The 23,058-nt window shown below is 38.6% G+C and overlaps 1 protein-coding gene across 2 annotated transcripts in view; it reads left to right on the top strand.

Moving 5' to 3' along the window:
- dock1 (dedicator of cytokinesis 1) overlaps positions 1-23,058 on the top strand; it is a 305,592-nt gene that overhangs the window by 104,750 nt on the left and 177,784 nt on the right. For both annotated transcript variants that reach the window (XM_067430394.1, XM_067430393.1), the window contains exons 24-27: positions 3,751-3,821; positions 7,690-7,796; positions 12,995-13,122; positions 17,463-17,558. In XM_067430394.1, the coding sequence (XP_067286495.1) occupies positions 3,751-3,821; positions 7,690-7,796; positions 12,995-13,122; positions 17,463-17,558 (402 nt within the window). The remainder of the gene's footprint in view (positions 1-3,750; positions 3,822-7,689; positions 7,797-12,994; positions 13,123-17,462; positions 17,559-23,058) is intronic.

Raw genomic sequence — 23,058 nt, 5'->3', positions numbered from 1 at the left:
CTCATCTGTGGAATGCGCCTCTTCCAAAGTATGTGTGTATATATTTGTGTATATATGTGTGTGTGTGTGTGTGTGTGTGTGTGTGTGTGTGTGTGTGTGTATGTATATATATATATATATATATATATATATATATATATATATATATATATATATATATATATATATATATATATATATATATATAATATTCACATTCACACACACACTCTTCCAGTCTTATGATGGCTAATGTGAGGAACAATCTGAAATTTATATCATTACTCTTTGAAAATCCCTTGTAGCTTTCAAAATTCATTTGCACATTCATTTATTCAAAATTGATCCATCACTGTCAGTTGTGAAGCATGAAATTTGGCATAAATTGTGCCAAGCATGACATAGTTTTAGCTAGACTTATCGAAATAAAATGTCCACTTAGACACTAAGAGAAATCAAACTATAGTTTTTTTTCTTTCTTTTTTTTCTTCATTTAGTGACAGAAGATGTGTGAAGACTCGCCCTTTCTGACAGTAATAGATACTGAATTTCACAGACATATGTTATTGGTCAAGACAAGAAGTAATAGAATATACTGTTGTGCTCCTTAGTATTTACTTTAATATCTAGTCTATCGACACCATGTTTTAACTCAATATTTATCATAGATTTGATGGCACTAATCTGGATAACTTACCTAACCCTTCTTCCTAAAAATGAAAGATTGTATCTATTCATATGGCATAACTGAGTATTTGAGATTTGAGTGCTGAAGTGAACAACATTCTTAGTAAAAAAACATTTAGGTCTTTTTCTCACAAAATATGAATTCATATGGATTTATTTAACTTTGTACTACTTAAAATACATTACTGTTCCATCGTTTGGAGAATGTCATTTTTTTTTTTTTTTGAACGAAATACTTTTAATTACATTTATAAATGTCTACTTCAATTTAATGTTATAAAATATTTTAATTTTAAATAAATGCTGTTGCTTTTAAGTTCTATTCATCAAAGAATCCTGAAAAAGTTCATGAACAAAATGTTTATCTGAAGGCTTTATGTCTGAGGTTGTCCTCTCAGGGTGCTGGTCTGTTTCTTCTGGAGGACATAAATATTGCTATTTCTATCTTTCATCTGTTGAAGTGTGTGTTTATGTGTGTCTCTCTCATTCCCTGACCTCCTCCTCTGTCCACTGTGGCTCTGGGTTCGCTCTCTTTAGCTTCTCCTCAAGGTACTCTATCTCTCCTCCTCTACTTCCATCTGTTTTCTCCGCTTCTCCACCTCAATTTGTGTGAATTTTTTTTGTCCTTGACCTTTCCTGTCGCTTCTTTTTTGCATTAACACACCTCTGGTCTAACACACACACACACACTCAGCATCCGTCACGATAGATCAGGCCCTCTGGATGTGTCGTGAGTGAACCTGGAGCGATGCAGGTGTGCTTGTGGCCGAGATCTTAGTGGGTTTGTCAGAAAGTTAAAAATTGATGTTTGTAAGACGCACGTGTGGAACGACCAGGGAATGGTCAAGGAATGTGCTTTTTTTCTCTGCTGGCCTTGAAATCTTAAATAGCACGACAACTTGATGTACATCGTGTTCACATGCGCTCAAATTTATCAAAAAGATCCATGGATCAGACTTGTTTGTTCAGCACATCCCACAGATGCTCGATTGGATTGAGATCTGGGGAATTTGGAGGCCAAGTCAGCACCTCAAACACGTTGTTATCCTGCTGGAAGAGCCACAGCCACCAGGGAATACCATTTCCATTTATACTCCAGAAGTTTTATTTCCTTACATTTCATTTCCAGTCTTGTGTTCGGTGCCATGCCAGACTATCTGTGAATTCATTGCTGTGAAACTCTTGATCTGACTGGTGTGTTACAATTTCAAAAACCCAAACGTGAGTTACCACCTCAGATATTCACCTTTTTTTTTTAGTGAGCACTTGAACTCCAAGACCTTTTCCATTCGTCAGTGATCTCTTAGGTGAAATATGAAGCTGTGGGAAGAGAACATTTATCAAATCCATCACTGCCTCTTGTTGATTCAAATGTTCACAGTTCTTTCAGACTTTTTTTCTTTTGAATTGTTTCAAAGTATGTCAAACTTTGACACGATGATGATCAAACAGCAATGAGCCGCTTTATTTCCCGATCTGTATACTCTCAGGACCACAATTTCAAATGTGACTGGAATAAAATTTAGCAGACCCACTTTAGAAAGAAGCTTCTAAACATTTTGTCTTTTCTTTTACAAGGTTCACATGTTGATTTTTGCCAAACGGCAAGTTTTCTTAAATATATTTTTTTGTTTGGACCTGGAACAATATTCCTGTCAGAGAAAACCAGAATGTTTTTTGAAGCCCCATCTCCTAACCCAGCACTACAATCTGATTGGTTGATATGAAAATTGTTGACGAATCTTTGTTACAGAGATCAACATCCTTGTCAGTACTGGAACAACCTAACAGATCTATATTACCGAAGAAAACAATCCCTTAGACATTCCCATTCTGCTAAAATCTGCTTGTGTGTGTGTGTTTTAGATGGATAGGTTTCAACACTATCACACATTATCCTGCCGAGTCAGACAGCGAAATCATGGTCATTTGATTTGAATGATTTATTAGAGAAATTACAATTATATATTTTTTTATTTTTTACAGATGTATTTTCAACCCGATCTCACGGCAATTCGTACTAATTTTACGAGGTGGCTAATTCGTACGAATTGATAAGACCTCACTCGTACGAATTCATACAATTTTTGATAATTCGTACATATTTTACGAGTTACCAAATTCGTAGGAATTCATACGAATGACCTACCCCTGACCCCGCCCCTAAACCTACCCATCACGTGGGTTTAGACAAATCGTACGAATTTGTACGAGTGAGGTCGTACAAATTTGTACGAATTAGACACCTTTTATTCACTCGTATGAATTATGAATTGGTCGTGAGATAGCGTTGACACATTTTGACAATCCTTTTTTTTTTTTTTTGCATGCATTGTATTTCACATTTTGATATTAATATGTATTTTTACAGACCTATTTGACATTCTGAAAAACTTTTTTTACAGACATTCCACAGTGTTTCACATTCTAATAGTTTTATTTATTTATATAATTGATTGATTTATTCAATTTTGTTTTTATTATTTTGTTATTTGGTTTATTCTTTTTGCAGACATTATATTTTACATTTTAAAACGTTAGTTAATCATCTTTTTAATCATTTTTTTTTGCCTTTTTATTTATTGATTTTTACAGATATTGTATTTCACATTGTTAAACGTGTGGGCCAGCTGATTATGTGTTGCTCCGAAATCTAGATGAACGTTTTGCCGTTAGTGTTGGCTGATGTTCACAGAAGGAAACCCTGCTCTTGGTTGACTGGTCCTCTGTGTCCTGCTTATTGATCGGGTGGTGGAGTATTTGTGTTTGGGAACCATCTCCTCTGCATGAGCTTCATCTTCCATTGACAGCACACTCCTCGGGCCGTTCATCACAGCTGGATTTGCTCGAGCAGAAACGGATTGATGAAAGTCACAGCAGCCAGTGTGTCTCATAATCGTTAAATGAGGGTCTTGACACCTTCATATTTAAACAATGCTCAGTTCACCAGAAATTAACACAATCCACTAATTTTTTGTTTGTTTTTATTCTGACTGACCATGATTTCCCCCCTGTTTAATGTGTTTAATAGAAATTTTAGATCATTGATTATACTAATAGATCATTATGTGTGTGCATTTCTAGGGTGCTGCACTGAAATACGTCCCAACCATCGTCAACGATCTGAAACTGGTGTTTGATCCAAAGGAGCTCAGGTGAGTTTATCATCACACTTGTGTTGTCTTCAGATATTGTTTGTGTTGTTAGCAAACCCAGTATCTCTTTATTGGAGATAGACTTGAATTAGCTGCAGTTGTTAGCTTGAATATTGCATGTTTGGTTTTTAAATATATTTTCAGGCATAAACACAGGCAAAATTAAATAAAGAATGAGCGTGAGGAAGAGTGTGTGTTTGCTGCAGAATAGATAGAGTAGTGTAGTGTTTCCAAACAATGAGCAACACATTGAAATAAAAGAGCTCAATCACACCAAAGCCACTTCTGGACAATCTGTACAATTCACAAATGTTGGTGTTACCCTACTGCCTGCTTTTTACAAATGTATTTATTTATTTATTTATTTATTTATTTATTTATTTATTTATTTATTTTACTTTTGTTATTTTTATTTACATTATTTTATTTGTATTATTTTTATATTTATATAGGTTTCTTTTTTAAATAAATGCAATAGTTAAATCATAATAGTTTTGACTTTATTTTATTTTCATATTTTTTCATATTTTTAGGATTATTTCGTTTTATTTTTATTATTTTTCCTTTATTCTGTAATTTTAAGACAGTTATTATTTTATTTATTTTTGTTTTATTTATTTAATTTTTAAACATACCAATTCACACCTTTCACATCTTTTTAAACTCAAAATTCTCCTCCAAAAATAAAGGAATAAAACAATATTGTTGCTCATTTCTCCCTCCTCATCCTGCCTCACTGTGTCTACTCCTTGTCTTATCTCTCTCTCTCCTCTTCCTATCTTTTTCTGTTTTCCTCATTCTTTCTTTCACAAACAAAAATTATTGTTATCCTCATCCTGTCTCTCTTTCCTCAAGTCTCTCTCTTCATCCTGATTCCTGCCTGTCTCTCTCTCTCTCCCTAATCTCCAGTTTATCCCCATCCCATCCCATCCCATCCCATCCCATCCCATCCCATCCCATCCCATCCCATCCCATCCCATCCCATCCCATCCCATCCCATCCCACTCTCTCTCTCTCTCTCTCTCTCTCTCTCTCTCTCTCTCTCTCTCTCTCTCTCTCTCTCTCTCTCTCTGTCTCTGTCTCTGTCTCTGTCTCTGTCTCTCTGTCTCTCTCCCTCGTGCCTTTCATCTCATCCTGAGCCTCTCATCATGTGTCTGTCTCCATCTAAGTGACTTTTAGAGGCTCGTAATGAAATCAGTTCTGAGGAGTGGAGTTCTTGAGTTTGATCCGCGGGAGTTTGATGCTCCTCACACAAGTTTCTGTGCGTCTGAACTCTGACTCTAGATCTGATCATCATCATCTCTCTGCCCGATGGAGGTTTGCCTGCGTGCCATTATCATCACAGCGTTCCTTTGGCATTCAAGTATTTCTCACACACTTTAGATTCCACACACAATCAGGGCGAAGTGATCCTGTTGCCGTGGAGACGTGGCGGTCACTCGCCGATCCTGTCTGTTGGTCTGGATAATGCGTTCATCCCTGAGTGGCATTGTAATGGAGTCTTGTGATGGCTAAATTTAAAACACACACACGTGCACACACACACACATCCTGCTGCTTCTCATTTGACGTTTAGCTGACCATGGCCTTTACTTGCCAAACCAATTTTCCAAGACATGGCATTTTCACTAGGCGTTTTGTAGCAGCGGGAATCTCGTTAGATTCTCTGAGTAATTTGTGTGGTTTATGTAGTTTGAGATGTTCAGACGGAGAGAGCTGAATGTCTGCGTCCAAATAGTTTGTCAACTGACGGTCAACTGATACGGCCGAAGCCATTTTGTAGATAGCAGGAGTGTTGATGGTTAATATAACGCTGAAATATTCGAATCGATTGAGTTTAACAGAGTATTTAACAGCGCCGGATAAACGCTTCAGCTTAGAGATCACGTGTGTCCTGACTGAAGTGGCCTCTCACTGGGATTCTTCTCTCACTTCGCAAAGCCTCGTTCTGTTCTTCCCTTATTTCATCCCTTGTTCTTTAATCCTTGTGGTTCTTCCTCTGTTGGAGAGTTTGCTGGGGTTAAGAGGATTCTCGGTCTCCTGCGGTTCTCTTCATCACACCCAGAGTGTAAACCTGGCCTTTTCCATTCCCTTCCCTCTTTCCCTTTCCTTATCTCTTTTATTTTCCTGACTCACTTCTTTTTTTCCCTTTTCTTTTGCCACCTTTTCATTTTCCTTTTCCTTTTCCATTTGATTTCCTTTTTGTGATTCATTGTCTTTTTTTTCTTCCTTTCCATTCTGTTTCCTTTTCCCTCTTCTTTTAACATTTTCCTTTTTTTCTTTCCCTTTCCCAGGGTTTTATTTGCAGGGACTGCAGATGGAAACTAGCATTAGCTAATTCTGGTACAAAACATCTTTTCGTAAGATTAATGTATTTTGTACATTGTACCTAATAAATAAACTGATTAAATAAAATTAAATTTCCCTCACTTTTTACATTTCTTTTTAATTTATTTTTCCTTGTCCTTTTCCTTTTTTGCTCTTCCATATTGGATTTATTTCTGTTTTTTTTACTCCCCTTTCCCTTCCTTTCCTTTCATCTTTCCTTGTTCTTTTTTCTATCGGTTTTATTATTTTCCTTTTTGACTCACTATTCCCTTTTTCTTTTCCTTTTCCTTTTCCCTTTTATTTACACCTTTCTTGAGTCACTTTTCCCTTTTCTTTTTCCCCTTATGTTATTTCCCTTTTTGTGACCCTTTTCCTTTTTTGCTTTCCCACATCGATTTTCTTTGCCTTTTTCTTTGCCAACTTTTCCCATATTTTTTCCTACTTTTTGTTTTATTTTCCCATTTCTTTACTCACATTTCCCTTTTATTTTATCCAATTTCCTTCCACTTTGAGTTCCCTTTCCTTTTTTTAAACCAATTTCCTTTTTTTCTTTTTTTCCCTTTTCCTATCCTTATATTGTTTTCTTGACTCACCTTTCCTGCCCATTTTATTTTTCTCTTTCCCCTTCATCTTTTCATTTTTTTTCATTTTTTTTCTTTCCTCCTGCTTTCCTCTTTCACCTTTCTATTTCCATTTCCTTTCCTATCTCTATTTCTTGAATATAGTCAAATGTAAAAGATGCTGTTGAAAAAAAAAACAAGCAGGGAATAATCTATTTTTATTCATGATTTTTCACAGTTTAATGTGCAGAGACAGAAATAAGGAAGCCATTTTTATGTTGAATTCCCAAAAGGTATAAACACTGACATTGTGACACTTCAGATCAGATTGTGAATCTGTTTGTTTAAACCTTCTGAGTAATAGCATGTTAATGGGGACTGTCTGTTTGACTGACCCCTGATGGAAGGGCCAGTTCAGGAAAACGGCTTCAGGAGATTTGTTTTGCTCTATTCACTGTCACCGAGGGCAGAAAAACGACTCAAGGTCTGGTTAGTTCACAATGTGTTAGCATTGCTGTTTGCTCACAGTTCATTTTCATAGAAGTGTGTTTGCTCAGCAGAGAGGTTGAGGGTCAGACACACACACACACACACACACACACACACACACACACACACACACAGACCAAACAAACGCTGAATGAGGCCATCTCTGAATTCTGTCATCGTCTGCCATCGACTGCTCTCATCCTGCTTTCTTCAAGAGCCAGTTCTTTCCACAAAAAGAGCCACTGCTCTCCTGTTGTGCCCTGGGCTTGTGTGTGTGTGTGTGTGTATTCAGATGAGGACAGAGAGGTATAGCCCTCGGCACTTAGCATGTTTTAGAAATGAGCTGTCACTTCAACAGCAAGTGAAGACGAGAAGAGAGGGATGTTCAAACACTCTAACATCCAAAGGCACCTGTTAGTGTTAACTAAGTTGTAGTTGTGCGGTTAAAAGCAGTGCTAACCTTCCCGCAATATCTTTCTGTCTTTCTCCAGCAAACTGCTCAGTGACTTTATACTCAAAGTTCCTCTGGGGCGACTGGTGAAGCAGAAGTTGAACTGCATGATTGACATCGTCCACAGCGACCTGTTTACTCAGCATGGTACGTACGTGTACACACACTCACACTCACACACACTCTCTCTATAAAGGTTGCTGTCCGACACCGGCTGTATGATGGGTTTTTTTGTGCTGCGATCTGTGCGTGACGGTGTAATAGGTGACTTTTGTGCATTTCTTCTGATGGGTAAATACAAAACCTTATGTTTGAAGTGCAGTGGGGGATTCTTTTTAAGTGTCCATCCATCCATCCATCCATCCATCCATCCATCCATCCATCCATCCATCCATCCATCCATCCATCCATCCATCCATCCATCCATCCATCCATCCATCCATCCATCCATCCATCCATCCATCCATCCATCCATCCATCCATCCCTAGTTTAGTCTATAGAAAAATTAGTATTGGTATTCAGCATTGTTTTTCTCGGTCTCTGCTATCTGAAACCCACCAGACCTGACCTTCAGCTCATATTTTGGGGTTCATTATTCACTTCATTATATTGTATTAATGTCTCATTTAAGAAGTGTATACCATTATTTTTACTGCATGGCTGCCATTTTTTGAATGCCGTTTTCTGTGGAAATTTCTATATTGGCATATTTCCAGCAGAAATCCAGATAATTCTCATGAATATAAGGATAGTGTGAGTTCCATGTTCACCACTTCTCTGTCAAACTGACTTTGCTTAGTAACTGGTGTGTGTGCGTGCGTGTGTGTGTGTTTGGACGCGTCCCGAGGTAAAGTGTAGTGTTAAAGCAGTCACATATGGCAGCTCTGCGGGTAGATTGTAAGTAGATGCACGTCACTCAGCAGTAATTATTAGTGGATGTGCCTCGTATTCTGACTCAATTAAATCACTCTTCACGCCTCCTTTCACTTCATTCTCTCTCACTCTCGTGAGGAACAACATAACGAAATCAGGATTTAATGGATAAGGGTAAGATCATTTGATTCATTTTTTTTTTCTTTGTATAAACTGTTAATGCATTTAACACCGCAAGATAAATAGGAGTTTGTTTATAATTTAGAATGTTCTGAGGAGAATATTACATATGAAATATCTTCACAAAACCAGTCATCAGTCTCACGGGTTTGTGGCAATAGCCAACAATACATTGTATGGGTTAAAATGATCCATTTTTCTTTCCAAAAATATTTAGGATATTAATAAAAGATCATGTTCCATGGAGACATTTTGTAAATTTCCTACCATAAAAATATATAAAAATGTATTCTTAATGTTTATATTCTTTATTTGCACCCTCATTTGGCATTCCTCTATCTCTGCCAAATATTGTCCTATCAACAAACAAACCATACATCTAATGGAAAAATAACTTATTCAGATATATAAATCTCAATAAATAAAATAAAAGACCCTTATGGTTGGCTTTGTGGTCCAGGGTCACAAATATGAAAATATATAATGACAAATATGAAAATATATAATGACTAAATAAATTTCCATAACTAGGCCTAAAACTCCTGTGTATTTTACAAGACGAAATGTGTGTGTGTGTGTGTGTGTGTGTGTGTGTGTGTATACACACACACACACACACACACACACACACACACACACACACACACACACACACACACACACACACACACACACACACACACACAAATAAATAAATAAACAAATAAACAAATAAACAAATATATATATATATATATATATATATATATATATATATATATATATATATATATATATATATTTATATATATATATATATATATATATATATATATATATATATAATTTAACATTTTTTATATATTTTCCAAGAAGCTGTAGTAATGCTATTTCCCCGAATGGCATTTATAAGAGTTTCTTCTCAATCTCTGGCGCAGTGCTTTAAAAGCAGCCGCTGGTCTTTCTAGCTCATTTTTGGCACCAGTAGTCTGTGGGAAAATGAGATTTGAAAGTTGTTGAGCTGTAGATCTTTTAGTCTTGTCTCACTGAAGGGCCGCCCGTGGAGCAGTGACTCCTCCGGCACGTGGTTTCCAGTGCCAACTGCTCCACTGGAATAAATTATCCACAAATCTGTTTGTCTAACCTGAACAAATGCGTTGAGCGCGCTCGCGGCTGGTGTCACTTCTTGTTGTTTTTCGGAGAAATGCGTGTGTGCACATTTGTGTGTGCGTGCGTTTCATTGTACTTCATCACAGATTTGTCATCTTTGACTTATTCTAAATAAAGATTTAGCTAATGTAAACTTCACATGACTGTTGACTCGTGCAAATGACGTGTTTAATTTCTGTCTAATGAGCGCTATTCTGATGTTCATTTCTGAATTCTGTTTGACAGCCTGTTAATATGAAGCTTCAATGGTTGTTTCCAGGTCGAGCAGGCATGGCTGTTGCTGTTGCTCGTTCTTGGGGTTTCTGATCTGAAGCAAAGTCAAGCACCAGACGCAATTTCTCTGAAAATGTAAAATCTTTAAATTGGTGCCACATGTCAATATGAAAGAGTGGAGCCCTATAAAGCCTGTGATTATGTGCGTTCTCTTAACTGATGATTGGCATTTATTTATTCATGTGTTTATGCAACTTTTATTTGATATTTTTTTCTCGTTTTTATTGAATATTTTATCACCGTGGCTCTGCAGTCAGTGTTTCAGTCTGGAGTTTGGGTGACTCCTGTAGATGCTAGATGAATGTTTTCAGTAGTGTGACGTGAGTAACATCAGCCTTCATCCCTTCAGAAACACTTCATATCGCTGACCTTTTCTCTCTGACTGAACGGGAGTGTGAAAACAGCATTCTTGTTTGATTCTTGTTCTTTTCTGCTTTTTATAAATGTACCAAGGGACACTTTGCTCTCATTAAAACAATATATCACTCAGTGTGATGAAATGAACCCACTGACTGATCTGCACTTTTAAAACATTCACGGTGACTGTCTTTGCCATCCATCCATCCATCCATCCATCCATCCATCCATCCATCCATCCCATCTAATCCATCCGTCCATCCGTCCATCCATCCATCCATCCATCCGTCCATCCATCCATCCATCCATCCCATCTAACCCATCCATCCATCCATCCATCCATCCATCCCATCTAACCCATCCGTCCATCCATCCATCCATCCATCCCATCTAACCCATCCATCCATCCATCCATCCATCCATCCATCCATCCATCCATCCATCCATCCATCCCATCTCATCCATCCATCCATCCATCCATCCATCCATCCCATCTAACCCATCCGTCCATCCATCCATCCATCCATCCATCCCATCTAACCCATCCATCCATCCATCCATCCATCCATCCATCCATCCATCCATCCATCCATCCATCCATCCATCCATCCATCCATCCATCCATCCATCCATCCATCCCATCTAACCCATCCATCCATCCGTCCATCCATCCATCCCATCTAACCCATCCATCCATCCATCCATCCATCCATCCATCCATCCATCCATCCATCCATCCATCCATCCATCCCATCTCATCCATCCATCCATCCATCCATCCATCCATCCCATCTAACCCATCCGTCCATCCATCCATCCATCCATCCATCCATCCATCCATCCATTCATCCCATCTAACCCATCCGTCCATCCATCCATCCATCCATCCCATCTAACCCATCCATCCATCCATCCATCCATCCATCCATCCATCCATCCATCCATCCATCCATCCATCCATCCATCCATCCATCCATCCATCCATCCCATCTAACCCATCCGTCCATCCGTCCATCCCATCTAACCCATCCGTCCGTCCGTCCGTCCGTCCGTCCAGCCATCCAGCCAGCCAGCCAGCCAGCCAGCAAGCATTTATTTATTTATTTATTTATTATGTGTCTGTTAATTATTTATGCATCTATTTTTTGATTCTTTTGTATCATTATTCTTTATTATAATTATTTTTCTTTTTTATTCTTGTTAATATACTTATTTATTCATATATTTTACTTTTACATGATGTTTAGAGACAATTAAGTGTAAAGCGTGTCATGCCACAACATGATAGACCACCATTCAACAGTGAAAACTTGTTCAAATAATGATGTAGGCTACAGACAGCACTGAAGAAACGAGTGTGAGTTTGTCTGAAATTCTCTGTCCTACAGTAATTCTTATTACACGGCCAGATAAACAAATCAATGAACAATCGAAGTTACAGTTTCATTGTTTTATTGTGCAAGAGCAGAGGGAATGTGGGAAACATTTGAGCGGAGAATGCTGTGATTTCCAGCGAGCCACGCAATATGAATTGATTATTTAGTAAAATATAACTCTGCAAACACAGTAGAACAAATTTAACTGATGGCACAAAACGGGCAAACTTAAAATCCTGTAATGTTCCTGTAATGCATGCATGATATTAACACATTTTTTCACACTTTACACTTTAAGCAATTTCCAAGTCAGATTGAAACCAATTTTGAGACTGCTTTCACCATTTTGCATGCCTGTGAAAAGGCCATCTAGACTTTAAGCCTTTTTTTTTTTGAAATATTTACATGTATTAATTTGACGCATGTACAATTTTTTTTTATCAGTATTCGTGTTCTGGAATTAAACTCATGACCTTGGACATTGCTAGTGCTGTGCTTTACTAGTTGATGAAATAGGATGAAAACTATTTATTTAAATATTTTTATATTAAAATGCAGAAGTCACATTTAATTTCAGGAAACACACATCTTGCTTCTGATGTTAGATGCTGTGATTTATTCTGCTGTGACCCTGATTTTAATTTTAGCTTTTGAAGGGATGTCTCAAAGTTCATGGGCAGGTCAGTTATTTAATGCATAAGCGTATTGTGCATGCACTCGTAAAAGGATAGCGTGGATCTATTTGTACGAGTTTAAACTGGCCCGAACAGCATGACAAATGAGCTTTCAGGAAGGCCAGCGGGAGTTCCTGTGTGTGTTTGCTCCAGTAATGACTCCTCATTGAAGAAAAACAGAATTATATTGATTTGGCTCTAACACACTCACAAAATCCTGCCACAAAGAATTACATTCTTTAAAATAAAAAAATAAAATTAAAGTTAAAATTTCAAAATTGATTTTCTGGTTCTAAAAACATTAATTTCTGTATTAATTTGTTGATTTATTAATAGATTCATTGATTGATAGAAAAACAAAAAATCATTTTGGTTGGCTAGTAGGCTGATATATGTTTGGTAACTTCAAGTTGTGAAGAGATGTTCACCTTTTTGTGTGTGTGTGTGTGTGTGTGTGTTTAGACTGCAGAGAGATACTGTTGCCTTTGATGACGGAGCAGCTCAAACTTCATCTGGAGAATCATGAAGAGCTGGACTCCTGCTGTCAGCTGCTCAGCAACATCCTGGAGGTGCTTTACAGGAAGGACGTGGTGAGAACACACAATGTTTTTTATAGTTTACAAACCGTATGTTCTGTCCCGTTACACTAACCCCGAAACCTACCCAGCACACACAACTTTCTGCTTTTTTTACATTTTCAAACGAAGTCAGTGTATGATTTATAAGGTTGTTTCGTCATGGCAACCTAAATGTACACGAGTCCCCATGAGTCTGTGAGCATTCAAGTCCCCGCCAGGATAGAAACACACACACACACACACACACACACACACACACACACACACACACACACACACACACACACACACACACACACACACACACACACACACACACACACACACACACACACACACACACACACACACACACACACACACACACACACACACACACACACACACACACACACACACACACACACACACACACACACACACACACACACACACACACACACACACACACACACACACACACACACACACACACACACACACACACACACACACACACACACACACACACACACACACACACACACACACACACACACACACACACACACACACACACACACACACACACACACACACACACACACACACACACACACACACACACACACACACACACACACACACACACACACACACACACACACACACACACACACACACACACACACACACACACACACACACACACACACACACACACACACACACACACACACACACACACACACACACACACACACACACACACACACACACACACACACACACACACACACACACACACACACACACACACACACACACACACACACACACACACACACACACACACACACACACACACACACACACACACACACACACACACACACACACACACACACACACACACACACACACACACACACACACACACACACACACACACACACACACACACACACACACACACACACACACACACACACACACACACACACACACACACACACACACACACACACACACACACACACACACACACACACACACACACACACACACACACACACACACACACACACAAAAAATAGGTGTAATGGTTTTTATACTGGTATTTTCTATCCCCTTACACTGCCCCTGCCCCTAAACCTACCCATCACAGGAAACATTCTGCATTTTTACTTTCTCATAAAAACTCATCCTGTATGATTAATGAGCCTTTTGAAAAGTGGGGACATGGGTAATATCCTCATATTTCACCCTCTCCTTGTAATAACTGTGTCATACCCATGTCATTATACACATTTGTGTCCTGATATTCCCCCCCCACTCACACACACACACACTTTTTGTGACAAAAGCAAAAGATGAAATTGTAATCCGTATTATCTGAAAGTTTAAAGAGTCAAGTCTGCTTGTGCCAGGTTTGAAACTCAATTGATTGGCTAATCTGTACGTGTTTATCTCGTCATCCTTTAACTTGCATCTCTGACTGGGTCACATACCGGTCATGGGAGTTTATTTAATTACAGTTAATTAATTTCTGGCTCTTATTACGGCTGTTAATTGGCCTCTACGATCAGCACTCGACTGTGCGGCACGTCTGGATATCTGCCAAGTTAAAATGCTCTTCTCCATCATTTGATCAATTACTGCCGCCATGATCAATAGAAAACTTCCACAAATGTCTTCGTTAAATTAAATCTCCTTTACTGCATTCTATGAGAAGTCTAATTTGCATAAAGTATTTTAACTGGGTACGTTTAGTACTTCAAGTGGTTTTGAATAAGACTACGGTGAAACACAGTAGAGTAAACTCTTTTCTTTACTTTGGTTCTGTGTACCCATCTTTACACCGGGCTTATTATAAGGTTAATGGCCTAGTATCTCAGTTATACTAAAATAACACTGCTTTACGCACACATCCGTATGTCGCTGATTCTCCCACTTTGTGGTGCTGTGGGTGAAGCATCCTTTGAAACATAGTGCGAGCTTGTGTGTTTACTTGACAGTTGAGCTCCAGTTGCGTAATACACACGTCACAGCCGAGCACAGAGCTCTCTCATCGCTGGTTGGAGATCAGCTTCATCCTTTGAGGAGGACCTTGGAAAAGCTTGTTTAATAATTGACGATCTGCTGTGAGTGTATCAGGATCCCCGCTAAGAAACACACATGGCTCAGGGCGAGCAGGTTTTCATTTTTACACTAGTGAAATATGAAGAAATGTCTTGACTGCATTGACTAATTCACCCTCTGTTGAAATATTATCTTTCTTTGGCTAGTAAACCTGGCTCACAGATTACGATCACACACATTCACTGCATCACTCTGCTTTATAGCTCAGTTTAACACAATTATTGCCATCAGTAATTGTTTTTATCCGAAGCTAATTAAACTACACTCTTCAAAAGTCTGTAAGATTTTTTGTGACACTTTATTTTACAGTACATGTAGTAATAACAGAAAATAATGCATACTTACATGCACCTAATCCTACCCTAACTCTATCATAAGTGCATGTAGTTAATTATTATTACTCGGTACTTAAATATATAATTACACTGTGACAATGACACCTTAAAATAAAGTGTAACCAATGAAAGTAATTTAGAAAGAAGTTTTGCTTAAAAAGGCTGCATTTAATTTAATCAACAATATAGTAAAAACAGTAATAATATTACTACATTTTGAGTATATGTGCCCCGTACTTGCAAATAATGGATAATTTTGAGCTACAGGCAAAACAAGTGAAATATGTCAATTTTGAGGTTTTCACAAAAATTATTTCATTAAGCCCTCATCTAGCGACCCCAATGCTCCAAATAGCAATTAAACATAAATTTTAAAAAAAATCTTTATTTGTACATTTTCAGAGCGGAGTACCTTTCCTTTGTCCATGAAAACGATCTTACTCACGCTGACTTACAGATCTGACGTGTGCGCACTCAGACAGTGTGCCATCCCTGTATACACATTTACAAAATTACAGTAATTCTAAATATGTTATGTCTCAAATGAACATTTGGTTAACTGTTGTGGAAAAACATCTGATGTGTAACATCACAAAACATCCGTGTGGTACAGTAAGCCAGCAGCCATATCACCCTGTAGCCCACGACTGGTCTCCCACTGAAGCTAAGCAGGGCTGAACCTGGTCAGTACCTGGATGGGAGACCAACTGGGAAAACTAGGAGCTACTGGAAGAGGTGTTAGGGAAGCCAGAAGCCAGTAGGGCGCGCTCACCCTTTGGTCTGTGTGGGTCCTAACAGCCCAGTATAGTGATGGGGACACTGTACTATCAAAGAGCACCGTCCTTCGGATGCGACATTTAACTAAGGTCCTGACTCTGTGGTCATTAAAAATCTCAGGATGTCCTTCGGAAAAAGAGTAGGGGTGTAACCCCTAATTCAGATTATAATTTTTTCTTCATGCAATTATAGTTAATGGAGACTTTGGATTTCATGTTTCAAATAAAGATGAACAAAGAAAGGACGAATGAACCAATTCTGAAATTCTGCCCAATATGAATGTCATTTTCATTTTATGACCATGTGTCCACGTGTAACCCTGGCATCCTCCTGTCCAGATTTGCCCATTGCCAATCATGATCTTATCATCCCCCTATCCTGATTGGCTTAATCACTCCGTCTCCTCCACCAATCAGCTGGTGTGTGGTGAGCGTTCTGGCACAACATGGCTGGCGTGAGGCGTTACATCATCCAGGTGGTGCTGTACATTAGTGGTGGTTGAGGAGATTCACTATCATTATTAGATAGTGAGATAATCATTATTTTTATTACTATGTCTTAATATAAGCTATAGGCTGTCTGTTTCATTGATGTTTGTTTGTGCTATTTTTCCTGTAGATATTTCTTTTTGACTTGATGCACGTCGTATTTGGTGTTAATACCAGGGATTTTAAGGGGTTGTTCTGTGATTTTGTTTTAGAACCTTCAAAAAATAGATTTTCTCAAAATGTACTTTGTTGACTCTATCGACTTCAAACAGGAGTAGCGCATTTTTTGTCCTAGGGGTTTTTAATAGAGAATTTGCAAATAACACAATAACACATAAGGGTCACATATATTTTTTTATTGTAAAATTTTCTGTGATCAAAGCTGAATTTTCAGCATCATTATTTCGGTTTCATTATCTTTCAGAAATCAATCTGATATAATGATTTATACCTAAAAAAAATTGTTATTATCAGTGTTGAAACCGGTTGTGCTGCTTCATATTTTTGTGGAAACCATGACACAATTTTGTCTCTTCAAAGAAATTCCACCCACCAGAGATGTTTGAGTTTGTATAATGTTGTCTTCTGTGGATAAGTCATTTATTTGTGGCATATTTCTGTGTCATGTTAGGGTCCGACGCAGTGGCATGTCCAGATCATAATGGAGAAGCTACTGAGGACAGTGAACAGGACGGTGATCTCCATGGGGCGAGACTCTGCTCTCATAGTAAGTGTGTCTCTCCCCATCACATGGTTGTTCCTCTGGGATGTGCTGAATTTTTTGGCTTTCCTGTGTCTGTGTTTAGTAACAGTGTGTTCTGCCATAGCAGTGCAATCGGACTGCTGTCTGCAATCCTCAAATGACTCCGCACACGCGCACACGCACACACACACACACACACGCACACACACACACACGCACACACACGGTCACAGTCAGGCTTTGTTCAGACAGGCAGCAAAAATCCAATTTTGGGGGCATATCTGACTCTAATCCTTTGTTTGTGTGGTTAGGAGTGAAAAATAACACCTTATAGCTTTTAGTGTGTAGTTTCTGTTCTGCTAGCGCTGCCATACCAAACAATGACTGTTTTCAGACAGGTTTCTCAAACTCCTCCCTGGGTCACCAAACGAACAGCCCCGCCCCCAAACTCACAGCATTGGTTGCGTTGTGAACAAAGCCTCTCCACCTGATGTGTGTGTGTGTGTGTGTGTGTTCCCCGGTCTTTTGATTCCTGTTGATCTGTTAATTTCTGTGTTTGTGTTGATTTGATTTCACCACACTGTTTGTCCAGATGGTGTGAATGTGCAACGTCTTTTGGCACTGCTTTTACAGCTCCTGTGATTACTGTGTGTTTGCCAACAGGAGCACACATGGCTTTATTTTGCATTTTTCCCCCTTCTCTGAACTGATCTGAGATCTGGTGTTAAGGGATAGTTAAGTAGTTAGTTTGGTTGGAGAGCTTTAGGCTGTCCGAACATGCTGTCGTCAGTGTGGAGAGACTCTTGATAGTTGCTGTCCTTGACTTTTACAGCCACATCTCTTCATATGCATGCCAAGCGTCTCCCATCTTCGCCCTCTTATTCACCTGTTTAAGTGTTTAAAGGAATAGTGCATGTTTTGTGTTCATATACAAGGCGTCATTCAGATTATAATTTTTTCTTCATGCAATTATAGTTAATGGAGACTTTGGATTTCATGTTTCAAATAAAGATGAACAAAGAAAGGACGAATGAACCAATTCTGAAATTCTGCCCAATATGAATGTCATTTTCATTTCATGACCATGTGTGTATGTATACAGTAGATCTTGGGGCTAGCAAAGCCAAGGTCATGGGTTCGATCCACAGGTGCAATTTAACTTTCTTTATTTAAAAGCATAAGCCCAAATGCATAACTGGTAAAGTAATAAACATTTGCGAGCAATATTTGTTTAAAAAACTAAACAAGAACTGATCATTTTGATTTCATGGTGATGTCACTGATTTGGTGTGTTTATGGCCAAATGGATAAAATACACTCTTTCAACTGCGCTTATGTTGCAAGGTCTCCAAACTCTAGACTTTTTTCCAAGTCATCTCATTGGCAAAAAGTGTCCCATTCACCCTGAATTCACCCTAAATCCTTATGATCACGTCATATGATTTCCTGTCATTGCTCTCAGGGTACATACTCATTTTTCTTTTGAAATGAATCGCTAGTCTACATCAAAATTGTCAGTATAAGAGCATTGTCTCATAGGGTTGGACTGAAAAAGTGGACATTAAATATAAAATACAATAAGTGTATTGCAAAATGCCGAAAGAAAAAGCAATCTATGTGTTTTAAACAATAATTGCAATATGACTGAAACGGAGTGGGATGAAGCAAAAACATTATATTGATTCATAAAACCATTCTTTTTAATTTATTGAAAAAAATAAAAGATATTTAGTTCTTAAGTCAGTTTGAATTGAATCTAATTGGCTATCAGTGGCTTTTTCAGAGCATCAAAAAGAGCAAAAAAAAACGATCCCTGCTTTGGTGCATGTAAAAAATGTCATTTATTTAATGCTGCATTTCAATATTTGGAGGTTTCAGTATTATAGATTTGACTCTTTATGATTGAAGATGTGCGCTTGTATATGCTTTTATGTATAAGCATGTTTAAGAATGCATGAGCTGCAGTTGCAGTTAGATTGTGTGAGTTGTGTGTGTGTGTGTGTTCTCTCTGTAGGCACCTCTTTCACGATGACCTTGTTCGTCATGGCTCTGTTGCTTAGATTCAGATTTATGCATTAACTTTTCTCTGTGGTTTTGCTGCATGTGAGTGTAGAATTCAAATGAGTCTGATCAGACTACCCCCCCCCCCCCCACACACACACACACACACGTCTAGTTTACTGTTTGTGGGGACTCTCTATACATAGGCGTGGCGAAATGATTTTTATACTGTACAAGCTGACCATTCTTTCCCCTTACACTAACAAACTTTCAGAATCTTTATTTTACACACACACACACACACACACACACACACACACACACACACACACACACACACACACACACAGCTTGTTTCCTCTTGGGGACCACTAGTTAGTGTCCCCAGGGATAGAAGAAATACACACAGACACAAACACAAAAAAATCTACCACGAATATGCCGTATCATTAGGTTGTATCAAAAGAGAGGAGTGCTTGTATTTACAACTCGTCAATGAAATGAGTCTAAAGATCCCGTAAATGGAAGAACCCAATTACAGAATATCTTGGGGGAGGTATTTTTGACCTGGGCATGTAACCACCTACCTAATATTCACTAATGCAACCACTTAACAATGGCCTGTTAACATCTAGGGCACTCTAAAAACCACCAAAACAACCGCTGAGCAGCTTGCCATAGCATGGATCACTTGATTTACGGCTTGTATTTTATGATCTTTTTATGTCTGATGTTAGTATTTCAGTCTTGTCTTTTTTGCAATCAAGAGCCTTATGAACCTCATCTGTGCCTTTCAGTAAGTTTTTCTTTGTAATATGTGGCCTGTCTTCATCGGGGGTCTGCGCTTGTGTGTATTCAGAGTATTTCCAGCCTCTCCCATTCCTCTGCAGTAGGAGGGGCCAGGTGGAGGAACAAGGCTTATGATTGGCTGCTCTGTTTGACTGTAAATGCTGGACTGACAGCAGGTGCCGTCTGCAGCATCAGTGCAGCAAAATCCTCTCAGATTTAAATTCTCACTGCATTCTCAGTGCATTAAATATACATTTGTAATGATAGAGAGGCTCTTCAGATTGATTTATTTCTATCTGTCGGTTTTTGCTGACTGTTTTCCTTTTAAGTGTGTTCCAGATGAGTTTTTCAAACTCCCTCGCAAGGTAAATACTGAGTGGTTGCCGCTGCAAGCCTGCTTGGGAAATCCCTGCTTAATAAACACAAGTGCACACAAAATCCTTCACTGTGACCTGGAGAATTTTAATATCTCTCGGAGTGTACTTTGCTTTGCTTCTGGGAATGAAAGTAAGAGAGAGATACACATCGAGGACCCCTTTGCCTCTTTAAAAATAAAGAAATAAATTAATTAAAATGTGGCTTAGCACTGCCTCATCTGCGTTTGCATGTTTGGTGATTTTGTGTGATATAGCTCAGTATTGACACACACACACACACACACACACACACACACACACACACACACACACACACACACACACACACACACACACACACACACACACACACACACACACACACACACACACACACTCTAATATTAAGTAATTTCACCTAATCAGTCCCATGAATTTGCCATCTGGAGTGAATCACAGTCATCACGTTGACTATATCTGTCTTTATTTTTTATTCATTCCCTCCCCATATCACTGCAGTGAGTTTATTCTTATATGATCTAATCTGGGTGGGGAAATATTTGAGATTCCATTTTGAAAGTCAAAATTGCTATCCTTGAAATCTAGACGCACCCTAGCGGCAGCAAATCTAATTTGCAGTGAATGTAGTCTAGCAACTTTCAATAGACTTACAAACTGGAAAAACCAAACTCTGGGCAGGCCAGTCACATTGTGTATAGAGTCGGTGGGCGGGCTTATAATAATGACGTTCGTGTTGCTGCGGTTCCACATGCTACTAGTAAACACCGAAACTGGCGAACGGCGGTCTTTCGAATCAGCTTTGACCGCGACTCTGGAAGACTTGGAGTTAAGCTTTTCTCTGAGAAAAGAACAAAGAACGGCACTGAAGTCATTCTTAAAAAGGGAAGATGTGTTCAGAGTTTTGCCGACCGGATACGGCGAATGTTTAATTTGTCAACTAGCTCTGCTTCACCTTCGTTGCTCTGGTTGGTGTAGCGCTATCCTATCGCGTGCAGAGGGAGTTTGAAAGACAGCCGTTTATCCGCCCCTCAGATTGAGCCCCTGAGTTTCCAGACCGAACATCTTGATGTGGGTCTGGCTTGTCAGGCTACAAAATTGCCTAACTTCCAGTGAAATTCTACACTACACATTCCTGATGTGAGACCCACCATAGAAAATTCAGTGTTGCATTGTAGTTGAGGGGAGGTTTCCTCAGGCTAATGTCAGCCAACACGTACTTGATGTACCTCATTTACAGTGATTTTTTAGTCAAGCAGTTCCTTTTGTTCCCATGTAAAAAAGTTAGTTTCAACCAAATCAATTATTATATTTCTAATTGTTGATTTTTTTTTTCTTTCTCTGCCAGCTTTAACCAAAATTTTAAAAAATACAAATAAAGTTTCCAGCCACCGTGTTTTCGATCCTTTTCACACAAAAAATTTAATTGCCCCCAGAATATTTTGTTGAATGAATATCTGGACAGGCAAAATATCAAACTAAATGTTTCACTTAAAAAAGCAACGTTTTGAGAAAAAAGACGAAAATCACGTTTTTGCGAAAGACTACATACAGATGGAGTTCATCAACCCAAAGCTTCACAGTCCTGTAGCTCATCCTGGGTCGACTTTTAATTCAATAACATTAGGTAGTTTTGATTTATATGGCGTTTAATGTGGATGATCGCGTTATTTTACATATGCGTACGATTACACACAAGATCATGTATTTCTGCTTCTTCATGTGTTTTGATCAGAAGATTGTGTAATATGTTTAATAGCCCCCCCTACCGTATAACATTGACAACACCTGGAGACCTGGAAAATTCTGTCAATGGCAGGGAAAGAATTAATTAAAAATGTAATGCATTTATATAATTGTATTCATTTCTTTTTGTCCTTTTCTTTTTTTAAATGCCTGTGGATAAAAATTACCATGAAATGCATTATACATCCAGGATGAAGTGCACAGATTTCCCAGTACTCAGATAATGGAGCCACTCTTTGTGTTTTTTCATGTTTTATTTTGTATAGTAAATAGTTTTAAAAACTGTATAAAATACACAATATTGCACATAATAAATCAATTGCACTTTTTAAGGAACAGAAAAACATCTAATCGTCTCTTTAGGCTACAGTAGAGCTATTGAGAATCACAACTGTTGTGGCACGAGGGGACGGCTCATATTGTGTTTCTGAAGTTGCCAACATAATCCAGAGGGAGTCTCAACTCAGTGGAAATGTGTGGGTTTTTTATCAGTCAAGTGGTTTGTGTTGCCCTTTTAAAAAGACTTTGGCACATATCTCTGGATGGAACGCAGCTTTTGGCCTCTGACGTGACATTCCCAGAATGCTTTGCTCTTGTGATGTCATTCTGTGGGC

This window comes from Pseudorasbora parva, chromosome 21 (genome assembly GCF_024679245.1).
Source record: "Pseudorasbora parva isolate DD20220531a chromosome 21, ASM2467924v1, whole genome shotgun sequence".
Taxonomy (NCBI): Eukaryota; Metazoa; Chordata; class Actinopteri; order Cypriniformes; family Gobionidae; genus Pseudorasbora; species Pseudorasbora parva.
The sequence above is the reverse complement of the archived record's forward strand: the minus strand, read 5'-3'. Positions and strand labels throughout refer to the sequence as shown.